Raw genomic sequence first — 11,322 nt, forward strand, 5'->3', positions numbered from 1 at the left:
TGCTTGGAGCCCCGCAGTCTGCATATTTTATAAAAATATCTGTTCCCCAGAGAGAAGAAGCAAAAGGGATCCAGTGACTGTGAGTCATCATTCCTCCGCGTAAGACAGTGCCGCGTGGAATCAGGCTTTATCAGCGGTCACTGAGATGAAGGAAATAGTCTCCAATCACTTGATGGACCATGTATCAAAACAATAATAACTGCAAGTACTGATACACTTCTCTGGCTTATGTGCCTTTCCAAGTTTCTTTTTGAGTTTTTGCTTTTGAAGGGTTTGCAGCTATGAAAAGTAACTTAACTCTGTGTCTTTTCTTGGCCTTGAGGCAGCCTGGGAAGATAAGACACCAAATGGAACTGTGTGCCTGGAGGGAAAAAATAATGGTGTAAAACGATGATCAAGTACCAAACACTTTCTCACTTTTCATTCATGCAGTTTTCCAATGTAATTAACATCCATATGAATTCAGCAAATAATGCATAGTAAATGTGAATCCACATTTTTTTTCCCCCCAAGCACCGGGAAGAATCTTAAAGGACACTGGATCAGTTTCACCAAGAGGCCCTACCTGGGATATTTAGGGACTCACAGAACCAGAACTGAAACTTGTTTTTCCACCTTGAGAAAAGCAAATAAAAATATCCTAAGCAATTGCTGGTTTTTCAAGCCCACTCTTTCGGGGGGTTTTCCTGGCCTGTGTTACGCAGACTCCAGGCACTTTCTTCCCAGAATGCACCAACAATCCCGTGCTTCAAACAAGCTTGGGACGGGCCTTGGGGATGTGGGAGGGAGAACATCGACCCGGGGGAGGGGGCCCGTGTTCCTCTCGGGAGCATCTCGCCAGCTTTAATAACTGCTTCGGTGTGATTCGCTCGAGCCAAAGGTGAGCATTGCCCGGATCAAGCCGGACCTCCAGCGAGAGCTGAAAGTTCGACTTTCTCCTCCTGGCCATTTGAAAGGAGGCTTTTAATTCTCGGCGCCCCTTCCCCTTCCCCAGTAAAGTTTGTTTTCTAGCTATAAACTCCGTGCAACCTTCGGTTTCCATCTCGGTTGCTTGAGGATCTCAATAATCGGCCAAGTTCACTTAGACGAAGGAAAAGATACCTTTGTGTACATAATGAGAGCCACCGCGTGGCCGCGGAGAACCACGCGGAAGAAGGAAACAGTTTTGTCTCGCGCTGGTGCAAACGGCCAGGGGGAGGGTTAAGCCGACCCGAAGGCGGGTTTCGTGGACTGGCTTCGAAAGCGGCCGAGGCAGCCGAAGCGGCTTTCGAAGTTAGCAAACAAAGCGTCTCCCCAGTAACCGCCCGGCTCCAGACGAGGTTCCTGCCACCCCGACCGCTGAGGCGCAGCGCCGGCGCTCCGGCTCCTCCTCCTGCGTCCCTCCTCCCCCTTCTCCCGGTCCCCAACGGATGTGAGCCACCAATCCCAGCAACAAACAACCCTTCAAACGCGGGAGCGGAGCGGCCCTCTAAGGGGCCCCTCCCCGCCCCACATCTGTCCTGCGCGCGGACGCAGCCGCTGATTCATCTGCAGCCAGGCCGGGAAGGAACTGCGCTCCGGCAAGTTGCAGGGGAACCCCTCCAGGCTGGTGGTTTCCCCCAGGACCACGTTCCCCCCTTGGTCGTTTTAGATGTGTGTTCTCTTAGGTGCCGAGCAGTCGGCACACCACAGGGAAAAAAAAATCGTACGGTCGCTCCCTTCTTAGACTGACGCTGTTTTCCTTGTTTATTCATTTTAAGACCTGTAGTTGGAAAAAACCACCCAAGCTTTGTAAACTCTGGCCTTATTCACTCTCGGGGCGGGGGTGTCTTTTTATGGGGGGAGGGTGAGTGGGTGGGAGGCTGGCTTTAATTTTCAGTGTAATCCTAAAACAGAGGCTCCAAATCTAGTTAGTCATCGTTTGGCTGCCTTATTCCAACTTGGGTTGAACCTTATTTCCACGGAGCTTCTGCCGGGTTCTTCACAGAGATTACAAAACAAAAACAGCACAGAGCAGAAACTGGAGGCAGACTCGAGAGCTGACGTCTCTATTAGGCTAAATTATTTACGTTTGGTTTTTTTGTTTTTGTTTTTAAGTGATGGGGAATGTCTTAGTGTGGCATGTGACAGTTCTTTACTTCAAAACAACGAAGGGGACAAACACGCGAAAACTACACGCAGAGGAGAAGGCGGGGAGGGGGCACGCGTTTCTTGAAATGAGCATAAAGCATCTGGTCTTTTCAAAGGGTAATTTCATCTAGGAACTCCTACTGGAGTCCTCCTAACTCTCAACCAAAATAAAGCAACAGGAACTTGTATTTACTTAATGGTTAGTTTCTGTTTGAAGTACCGGGGATCGGGGGGTGGGGAGAAAAGGGTCCCTTAGCAGGATATAAGTCCTAAAAGTAGACTCTGTTTACCGAAATAGATGAGCGCCCCCGAGGGTGGTAGCCCCCTTCCCATAAAGGCGGCACAGCTGCCCGGGTCCGGGGGTGCGGATGTCAGGCCGAGTCTCGGAGGGGCGGGCGCGCGTCCGGGCCGTCCCCAGGCAGAGACTTTTAAAGAGCATGTGAGCATGACAAGTGTCTGTCCGCAACATGTTAGATTTCGAAACTGCCTTGCAATCCAGTCCGGAACTCGCAGCTTTAGCCGGGGGGAACAGACTTTCGCCCGGGGTGTCTGTGTCTCATCCTCCCCCCCCGCCCCCCACTGTTGTTGTGGAGGAAGAGCCCCCGGAGGAGAAGGGTGCGCCGCGCCGCGCCCGCGTGTCAATGGCAGCCGCGCATTCTGGAAGAAGTTGGTTCTTGTCCCGAATACTTTTCCTCCGGAGCCCCGCCCCTTGAGCCAGCAGCCGCTGTCTTCTCCTGCGGCCAGAGCGGGGACGGTGGAGTTGGGGCAGCTGTCAAAAACGAAAGGGGAGCCTTTTCTTCCCTGGGGTGGAGGAGAGGGAGGAGGAGATGGCCTCTTTTCCATCTGTTGCAATTTCCTAACCAAACGCACCCTCGCCAGCCCCGGGAAGAAAGGCCTAAAGTAGAAACTCGGGGCGCTCGGCTGGTGTCGCCGCCGCCGAGCCGGGGATGCAGGAGGCGTGCGCGCAGTGGGGAGCAGCGATCGCGTTTCTGGGCTCGGCCGCCCCCACGAGGGACGGGTGACAGTGGCCCGGGGACGCGGGGTGAGGCGGCGCGGCCGCGGCGCTCGGTGCTGTCCTCCGCGGCTGGAAGGTGCGGGGGAGGGGCGGAGGAGCGGCGGGGCGGGCGGGGGACTGGGCGGGCGGCTGGGGGCGGAGGCAGGACCTCCTGTACCTTCCCTCCTCGCCTCGCTCACTCTGACAGCGCCGAGGTGCGCCGAGCAGAAGCGGGGAACAAAGGAGCGGAGTGGGGAGGGGAGCCAGTTGGGCGAGGGGGAGCCCCCGGCCGGCTGCCAGAAGATCCCGGCAGGAGGAAGCCCAAGTGTCACTTGAATTCCACCCAAGGAGCGGAAGCCTGGGATCCGAGCGCCTTGTTTAGCAATAACGGCTAGAGCGCGTCCTACAAGTTACGGGAGAGTCGGCCGGGAAGGAGGACAATCGCTCGGCCCCTCCGCCCTCGCTCCTAGCCCCTGGAGACCCCAGCGTCGCCTCGCGCTGGAAGGGGAGCTCCAGAATGAAAAGCAAGAAAGGTAAGGCTCGCGGGCTGCGCGCGCCGTGGACGCGAGTCCCAGGGAAACGTGCTCGAGGGGCGGCGCTGGGCTCGGGGCGAGAGTGACTTGGTGGACTTTTCCGCCCCGGGGCTCGCAGGCCCGAGCGGCGGCCGTTCTCTTTGTTGAGGCGGCGTCTGAAATGGCAGTTGTTGTTTCCCTTCTAGACACAACACCGAGGGGCTGTTGTGGGGACACGGGCCTCTCCACGCTGCTGGCATGTTGTCAAGAAACACGCTCGCCGCCTTGTTTGTGCGCCTCCAAGTTTCATTGTCTCCGCCGACACCCCACGCTCGCCGCGTGGCTTCTTGCTCGTTCTCGCGGGCGGGGGATTGGGGTCCGGGTCGGGGGTACCCCTGCCCCGCTTTTCCCCGTCGGGACCCTGGGCGGCCCGGCCGGCAGAGCCGCGGCGCCTTTGTCTCAAAGTTGGGCTTCTGGGCCCCCGCTCAACTCCCGGCTGGGCCGGGCACGTCTTCTCCAGGGATGGGGCGTTTACACCATCGGAGGAAGGCGACTCTGGACCCCAGGTCGCCCCCGGGTGTCGGTCCCTTTGGAAAGCTAGACTTTTCAGAATTCCCAGCCTCTACAAGTTTTCCCACGATGTATCTGGGGCAAGAGGAAGAGTTAGGACTGCGGGCAAGCGGCGTGCAGTCAGAATGAGTTCAAGTGTGACATGCAAAGAGTGAGTCTGTCATTGTTTCCACGAAGCGTTCTGGAAGCTTTATAACTAAAACTTGCCGTCAGTCTGGTTTAAAAACAAAGTACACAGAAAGATAAAGGGGAAAAAAAGACACCACCACGAAAGGTCAAAGAATTTTAACTCCCTTTTGAAGTTAACTTTTAAGTCCCTAGCAGGGAGGTACCCCCGAATGTTCCGTCGTGGGCCGGAGTTGGCTTTTCTGTTGTGATTTATGTCGAGTGGTTCAAAACAGAAGTTAATCGCTCGGGGAAGCCAGCGCGGGCGGGGTGGGGGGAGGGGTGACTACTGCGCATGCCCAGCTGCGGCCAGAGTTTCTCCAGCTCCACATTCTTTCAGACTCGTCGAGCGAATACGGTTAGAACAGACTCCCGTTAGAGTGCGGCAGCCTCGAAGCCGAGAGGGTTCCCTCGGCCACATTTTCACCTTGGACTTCTGTTCGTTTGATCCTGGCCTGGTGCCTTTGAAAACGCGGAGCTCCCCACCTCCCGCTTTGGCGGGCGGGAGTCAAAACTAAACGTCCACCCCGGGGCCTTGGTAGTTGTAGTGAAACTAACTCCCCGCGCGTACTCTCCCCGGGGACACTGAAGGGCGAGAGCGGGGGCTCAGAGGTTTGGACGTTTAACTGGGTTCGGCGAGAAAAGGCGCGCGGGGGCGTCCAGGTCAACTCGTGCAAGGCTGACAGGTTCAGATCGTCCCTGGGAGGCGTTCTCTCCCTCCTGGTGAACTGACTGAGACTAGCTGGGTTGTTTTTGACGGGTGCGTCTTGTGATCCGAGAGCATAGATAGCTAGGCTTGCTCCGGGGCGGGCTCCCCCCATTGTTCGGGCTCTGGCGGGGAAGGCAGTGATGATCCTCCCCGACCACCAGCAAGGCTCTGGGGTACACCCCCCCACTATTGTGCCGGTGCCCCCCGTCCTTCCCGGCTCCCCTCTCTCGGCGCTCTCCCTCCACCCCAGCCAGGGGACGGGGCAGGAACCCGCCGGTCCCTGGGGAATCTTCGGGGCGCGCTGCCCCGGGGCACGAGGTACTGCTACCGAGCCGACTCATGGAAACAATGAAAGGTGACGTGTTGGAGGGGAAACTTCGCGACTGGTTCGTAGCCCTTGCGGGGGAGCGGAGACTGCCGAGGTTGCCCGGGTTTCTTTCCCTTTTTAGGTTTTCCTGGCAAATTCTCTGCGGGTGGGCAGGCCCCTGAGGAGGTTGAGATTCACGGCCCCGTTTTCAGTTTCTTCTTGTAATCTGAAACTCCAAGGCCTGGGTTTGCTCTCACTCGTGCGGTCGGAGGGGCGACTTCAGCAGGGGCCGAGGAGTTGGCGGAACAAAAGCTCCCGGGCCGGCCGGGCCGGGCTCCTCCCTCGGCGAGTCCCTCTAGGTCCTGCCCGCCCCCGCCCCGGCCTCCAGCCACCTGGGGGCCCCGCGCGCAGTGGCCTCCGCTAGGGCTCCAGAAGAGATCTGGTTCTCCGAGTTGGGCTGTCCGTTTTCTAAAAGTCCGTGAAAATCTTTTCAAGTTTTGTTGAAAACAAAAGCACTTAAAAACTCAATCGCGGAGCCGGGGATTTGGTAAGACTGGTTTGTGACAATAGTGTCTCGTCTTAGAAAACTGAGAATGCCCCAAAGATATCCCCAAAAGATTTTCAAACAAGCAAGAGATTCGTTGAGGAAAATCCCCTAAGGCTCTTTGCTCCCGGTTTCTGACGAGGTGGGATTCTTGCTTCAGACTTCTGCGGCTGGCTTCATCCCAGCACTCCTTGGATTTAGTGCCGGGGGTGGGGGGGTAAGTACATTTCCCGTCGCTTCTCCTGAGATGTTCTGATCAGGAAACCTGTTAGGTTAGGTTTACTTTTTCCTACTTGTACCCTTAAGCGTTGCCTTCGGTTATTCTTATTCCCAGATCCTTTTCTAGGTTCTTCCAGATTCTTTTTTTTTTTTTTAAGAGTCCAACTTCACAACCACTGTCTCTCTGGCCCTCCCCCGGCCTCTGCCCCTCCCCCTGTTACTACTCAGGAAAAAAAAAAATTGGTTATTAGGGATGTGGGATTCATAGGGCATCTTGCGGCTTTCCAAACAAATTTCCTTGTATGTGGATGGAGTAAAAGAGGCTTGTGATCCCCCCGCACCGCCCCCCCCCCCCCGCACCCGACCACCACATTTTTAAAAGTGTGAGCAGAGTAAGACGTTTGGAAACAAGTCGTAACCGGGAAAGTGTTCCAAAGCTCTGTTACAATAGGAAATGAGTAACTTGGAAAAGTCTTTGTTTTTCCAAGTTGAGCCACAATCCGGAGGGAGAGTTTTAATGAAAACAGTCCTGACAGCAGCAAACGTGGTTTGCTGTAGTGAAATATCAGCTGGCACAGCCAAGGAATTGAAGTCTTAACTTCCTGTTCCGTCAGCTTTTGTGCACATATTGGAAATATTTGTTAAGAGGACCGGAGGCCTGGCGGCTCTTTTATTTAAATGAACTGAGAACAGAGTAAAGTCGCTGCAGTTTGGTGTTGCTTAACTGAAACCTGCTTTTGTGTCACTAGGCTGTTTTGAAATATCAGGCTTCTTGTCAAACTAAGTAAGCAGATCAAAGGACAGGCTTTAGGGGTTTTTTGTTTGTTTCAAACTATTTGTGATTATCAGTTTACAATTGGGAATTCACTGTTCAGTGAGCAGACTTTCACACTGTTTTTTAAACGTTAAAAAGGGGAGGTGGGGTTAATAGCCTAGAGAAGTTCTGGCTTTTCAGACTTTTTGAAGAGTTTAAACAGATTGCTTTATTCATATTTGCTTTAGTCATTCAGTTACTTGACACGTTTTTAAAAGTTAAGGTTTCTTTATCAGAGCAAATGTAAAACAGGAACATTTATAGTTTCTTAAGGTTTTTTTGTTAATAGTTCTTCACCCAATTTTCAACACAGGTTTTAAAAGTTTCTCATCTTCTCAACAGTGAAAGCACTTTCAGTTTTAAATGTGCCTCACCTTTTTTTTTTTTTTTCTTTTTAAGCAGTTTAATGAAATCTGGGTAGAAAAACATCAGATACACTGCAGCGGCTAAAATTTAGGATTGCTGGGCCTTTTATTGATGGCTGTTTGTTAATTAAGCCTTGAGCCAAAGTGAATTTGCAAGATCATCCTACTCTTTTGTTAGAACTTGCTTTACTTTGTCTTTGGAAGGTTTTGCCTTTTCTGCGGACACTCCCTGCAGCACCTTCTGCCCCCTGCAGTCCAAAACTGAAAATGTGTCACCAGGAAGAGTTAAGACTCAATTAACTGATGAGCTAGCTCATCAACAAATCTTTGAATGAGTAGCTTTTTGAGTTTTATTGTGTTAAAATGCTTTGAAAGGATGGGGTTTGGGAAAAGTTCCTTTAAGATACATTGAATGGTTTATCACTCTGAGGAATATTCTGTTTTTATTTCCTATCAAGGTAAACCACTTGAGCTTGTGTCAACAAACTTTAAAATGCCTACCTTCAAATGTCATGCTACTTTAATTTCCTTTATATAGAAATACTGGTTTTTCAAGCGTACTATAGTTTGTAATTTATTTATGTTCTAAAAATTCTAAATTGTCTTCAAAAACGAGAATATACGTCTTTAGTCAGAGTAGCCTTTTGTAGTTTTGAAACGGGGAAGGGTTAAAGTTCAAAATTATCTTTAAATGTCTAAAAGGGCCAAGTCTGAATTTTTGTAGAATCCAGTCTATGTGTGATTTAAATATTCTCTATGGGTGTGACTTTTAAAAAATTTATGGTAGGATTAAAGCGCTTGTAAACAAAAGAGAGTTTCCTCTGGGGGTTGCATATTCAGTTTTCTTTGTCATGTAACGATTTAAAGCTGATCTCTGCTTATTGATATGTAGTATCCTGGGTTCGGATTAAACTGGCAATTGACATTTACGGAAGTTTTAAAATTTATTCACTACGAGGCATCTTTTGACCTTTTACATTAAGTACTAAAAATAGAAAAATATTTTTATGCAGTGAAACTGAAAACTTCAGTGGTTGTTTGCATTTAGTAAAAAGTGACTAGTACTGTCCATTAAAAGTAGGTGTCTAGTTTTGAATAAATGCAGGTAGCAATGAAAAGGAAAAGAAAAGGAATTGGCAGAAAATTCTCCCGTGCATTTTATCTTTAGAAAACTAACTGGGTTACAAGTGTAATTTTCTTTGCTTATATCAGTGGGAAAATCTTCCTTTTTATTTCAAAACCTTCAGTGGAAGACGGAGGAAGAACGGTGTTTCAAGGGTATATTAGTTTACTCGTTGGATTGTTTTTCCTAGTTAGCAATGACCTCACGGAGAACGTTGTCAGACACATCCCGTCTGCTTGTGACACCTTTCCTGTTTCACACGTGGCAAGCTATTCGCTTTAGGTGCAGCTTTGTCTCACTTGCTGGATTAGACATTTCTGAGCATCATTCAAAAGGAATGTGAGATGTTGAATCCTATAGGAAAGTGGGTATGAAAGGGAATCTGTCAGTGGGCTGGGAATCTAGAATATGCTGCTAGTCGAATTACTCGAGATTTCACATGAGCTCTGGTGTTTCAAGACGGAAAACACCGGTTTTTCGCTTGTTTGGCTCTCAGGAGTTGAGAAAACACAGTTGTAACGAGTGGTTAAAAGGACGTGAGCTTTGCTGATAAAAGTGGCTGACGGCTGTCCTCTGTCCTCTCCTAGGTGTTGTTGCCGCGTCTGGCAGTGAGACCGAGGATGATGACAGCATGGACAGCCCCCTGGACCTCTCCTCTTCTGCTGGCTCAGGCAAGAGAAGGCGGAGGGGCAACCTGCCCAAGGAATCCGTTCAGATTCTCCGCGATTGGCTGTATGAACACCGATACAATGCCTACCCCTCAGAGCAAGAAAAAGCGTTACTGTCCCAACAAACACACCTCTCTACACTACAGGTAAGGGAAAGGAACACCAGCTGTATGCCCCGGGGGTGTGGTAGGTTTTTTCCCCAAAGTCGCTTTACAGCATTCCTGTATAGCAAGTCATTAAGTGCCTCCCCACTCAAAAAGGGGGGGGGGCATATTTTTTTCTTGTAAACTTTTTATAGTGCTAACAGCCAATAACTGGCTATATAGAGAAATAGAAACACTTGACAGTCATCTGTCAAATAGCATTTCTTTTAATGCCTAAAAGAGCCTTCCTTTATGCAACAAACATAAGAAGGAGGTTAAATCTTACTCTATTGCCCAGGAAACTGGTTTGATATTTAAACAAGTTCAGACTTCAGTGAGGTAATTCATGTTCTGTCTGTTGACATAGTCATTTGAACTGGGAAAAATCAGTAACTGGGAGGAGTGGCTCTTTTCATACAGGAAAAGTTTTCCTGTAGTTGATTAACTTAAATGCTGGGGCAGTAGATAACAGGTTAATGTGGGGAGAGTTAAAAGGTAAAATTGCCTCTCTAAAATCATTTTCAGACGTTTGAGAATGTATACCTTTCTTTTCCTTCCTCCTGAAAAGGTTTAAGGATGATGAGAGACCAAAAAGGGGATTTGTATTAGAAAAAGAGGTTTATGACAGGAAACACCTCTCTTTTCTTGGCCGGGCTCAAATACCTCTAAATAACTTTGTAGGTCCCGATTAGCCTTTTCATGCCTCCTTTAATACAAAGAGAGAGAGCAATAAGGCGCCCCCAAGAAGGTTCTCGGGTATGTTGGCGGAGTGTTAAAGCGTTTAAAACATCCCCGTATGATTTCAGGTCTGTAACTGGTTTATCAACGCCCGGCGCAGGCTCCTCCCCGACATGCTGAGAAAGGATGGCAAAGATCCAAATCAGTTCACAATTTCCCGCCGAGGGGCCAAGATATCTGAAGCCAGCTCTGTGGAGTCAGCAACAGGCATCAAAAACTTCATGCCGGCTCTAGAGGAGAGCCCTTTTCACTCCTGTACAGCTGGACCCAACCCAGCCCTAGGGAGGCCACTGTCTCCTAAGCCATCATCCCCAGGATCCATTTTGGCTCGTCCATCAGTTATCTGTCATACCACTGTGACTGCATTGAAAGATGTGCCTTTCTCTCTCTGCCAGTCAGTTGGTGTGGGACAAAACACAGATATACAGCAGATGGCAGCCAGCAGCTTTACAGACACCTCCCTCATGTACCCAGAGGACATGTGTAAATCTGGACCAAGTGCACACACACAGAGTGGTCTTTTCAACACTCCTCCCCCTACTCCACCGGACCTCAACCAAGATTTTAGTGGATTTCAGCTTCTGGTAGATGTTGCACTCAAACGGGCTGCAGAAATGGAGCTTCAGGCAAAACTTATGGCTTAACCCCTTTTTTCAAGCAAAACAGTTCTCAGAAATGTTATGATTGCTGGGATGATAGCAAGAGATGAATTGCATTATTTTATATATTTTTTTATTAATATTTGCACATGGGATTGCTAAAATGAAGCTTCCTGTTACTGAGATGTTGTCAATGGCATACAGTCATTCCAAGAACTATAAACTCAAAGCTACTGTAGAAACAAAGGGTTTTCTTTTTTAAATGTTTCTTGGTAGATTATTCATAATGTGAGGTGGTTCCCAAGATCATGTGATTTTTTTTTTTCTCCCCTTTTTTTTGTTGGTGTCTTTTTCAGACTGTGCAATACTTAGAGAACCTATAGCATCTTCTCATTCCCATGTGGAACAGGATGCCCACATACTGTCTAATTAATAAATTTTCAATTTTTTTTCAAGCAAGTATGAATCTAGTTGATTGATGCATTTTTTCATGACGTAATAAAGTATTTTCTTTAAAAAGTACTGTAATGCAGAGTATTTTGTTGAGGGAGGCACTTCTTAAAAATGAGTAGGAATATAGCACCCCAATGAGCAGGAAGTTGGGGGTAGGGTGGAGTGTGAGTTAGGGGGGTGTCACCAGCTCTTTGAAGAACTGTGGACAAACCAGGCTGTATAAACAGGATGTGTGATAATTTACTCTTGATAGGAGGCATAGCAGGCCTTTAAATCTTTACTTAAAAGTG

At 49.3% G+C, this 11,322-nt stretch overlaps 1 protein-coding gene across 3 annotated transcripts; it reads left to right on the forward strand.

Moving 5' to 3' along the window:
• Positions 1-2,696: 2,696 nt before the first annotated feature.
• Positions 2,697-11,101, forward strand: TGIF1 (TGFB induced factor homeobox 1). Of its 3 annotated transcripts, none has more exons than XM_059040845.2 (4): positions 2,697-3,200; positions 3,452-3,636; positions 9,019-9,245; positions 10,049-11,101. In XM_059040845.2, exons 2-4 carry the CDS (start codon positions 3,621-3,623, stop codon positions 10,622-10,624), a joined length of 819 nt encoding a protein of 272 aa, XP_058896828.1. In that variant the 5' UTR covers positions 2,697-3,200; positions 3,452-3,620; the 3' UTR covers positions 10,625-11,101. The 3 variants fall into 3 exon arrangements, with proteins under 3 accessions (XP_058896828.1, XP_066870504.1, XP_066870505.1); XM_067014403.1 differs by having other exon boundaries at positions 2,765-3,151; XM_067014404.1 differs by lacking the exons at positions 2,697-3,200; positions 3,452-3,636 and adding an exon at positions 4,714-5,414.
• The last annotated feature ends 221 nt before the right edge of the window (positions 11,102-11,322 follow it).

This window comes from Kogia breviceps, chromosome 15 (assembly GCF_026419965.1).
Source record: "Kogia breviceps isolate mKogBre1 chromosome 15, mKogBre1 haplotype 1, whole genome shotgun sequence".
NCBI classification, from domain to species: Eukaryota; Metazoa; Chordata; class Mammalia; order Artiodactyla; family Physeteridae; genus Kogia; species Kogia breviceps.

Bases quoted from the DNA above. Each gene is read 5' to 3' on its own strand.
- TGIF1 (XM_059040845.2), top strand. The intron at 9,246-10,048 runs GTAAGGGAAAGG...GTATGATTTCAG, and splicing joins CACACCTCTCTACACTACAG to GTCTGTAACTGGTTTATCAA.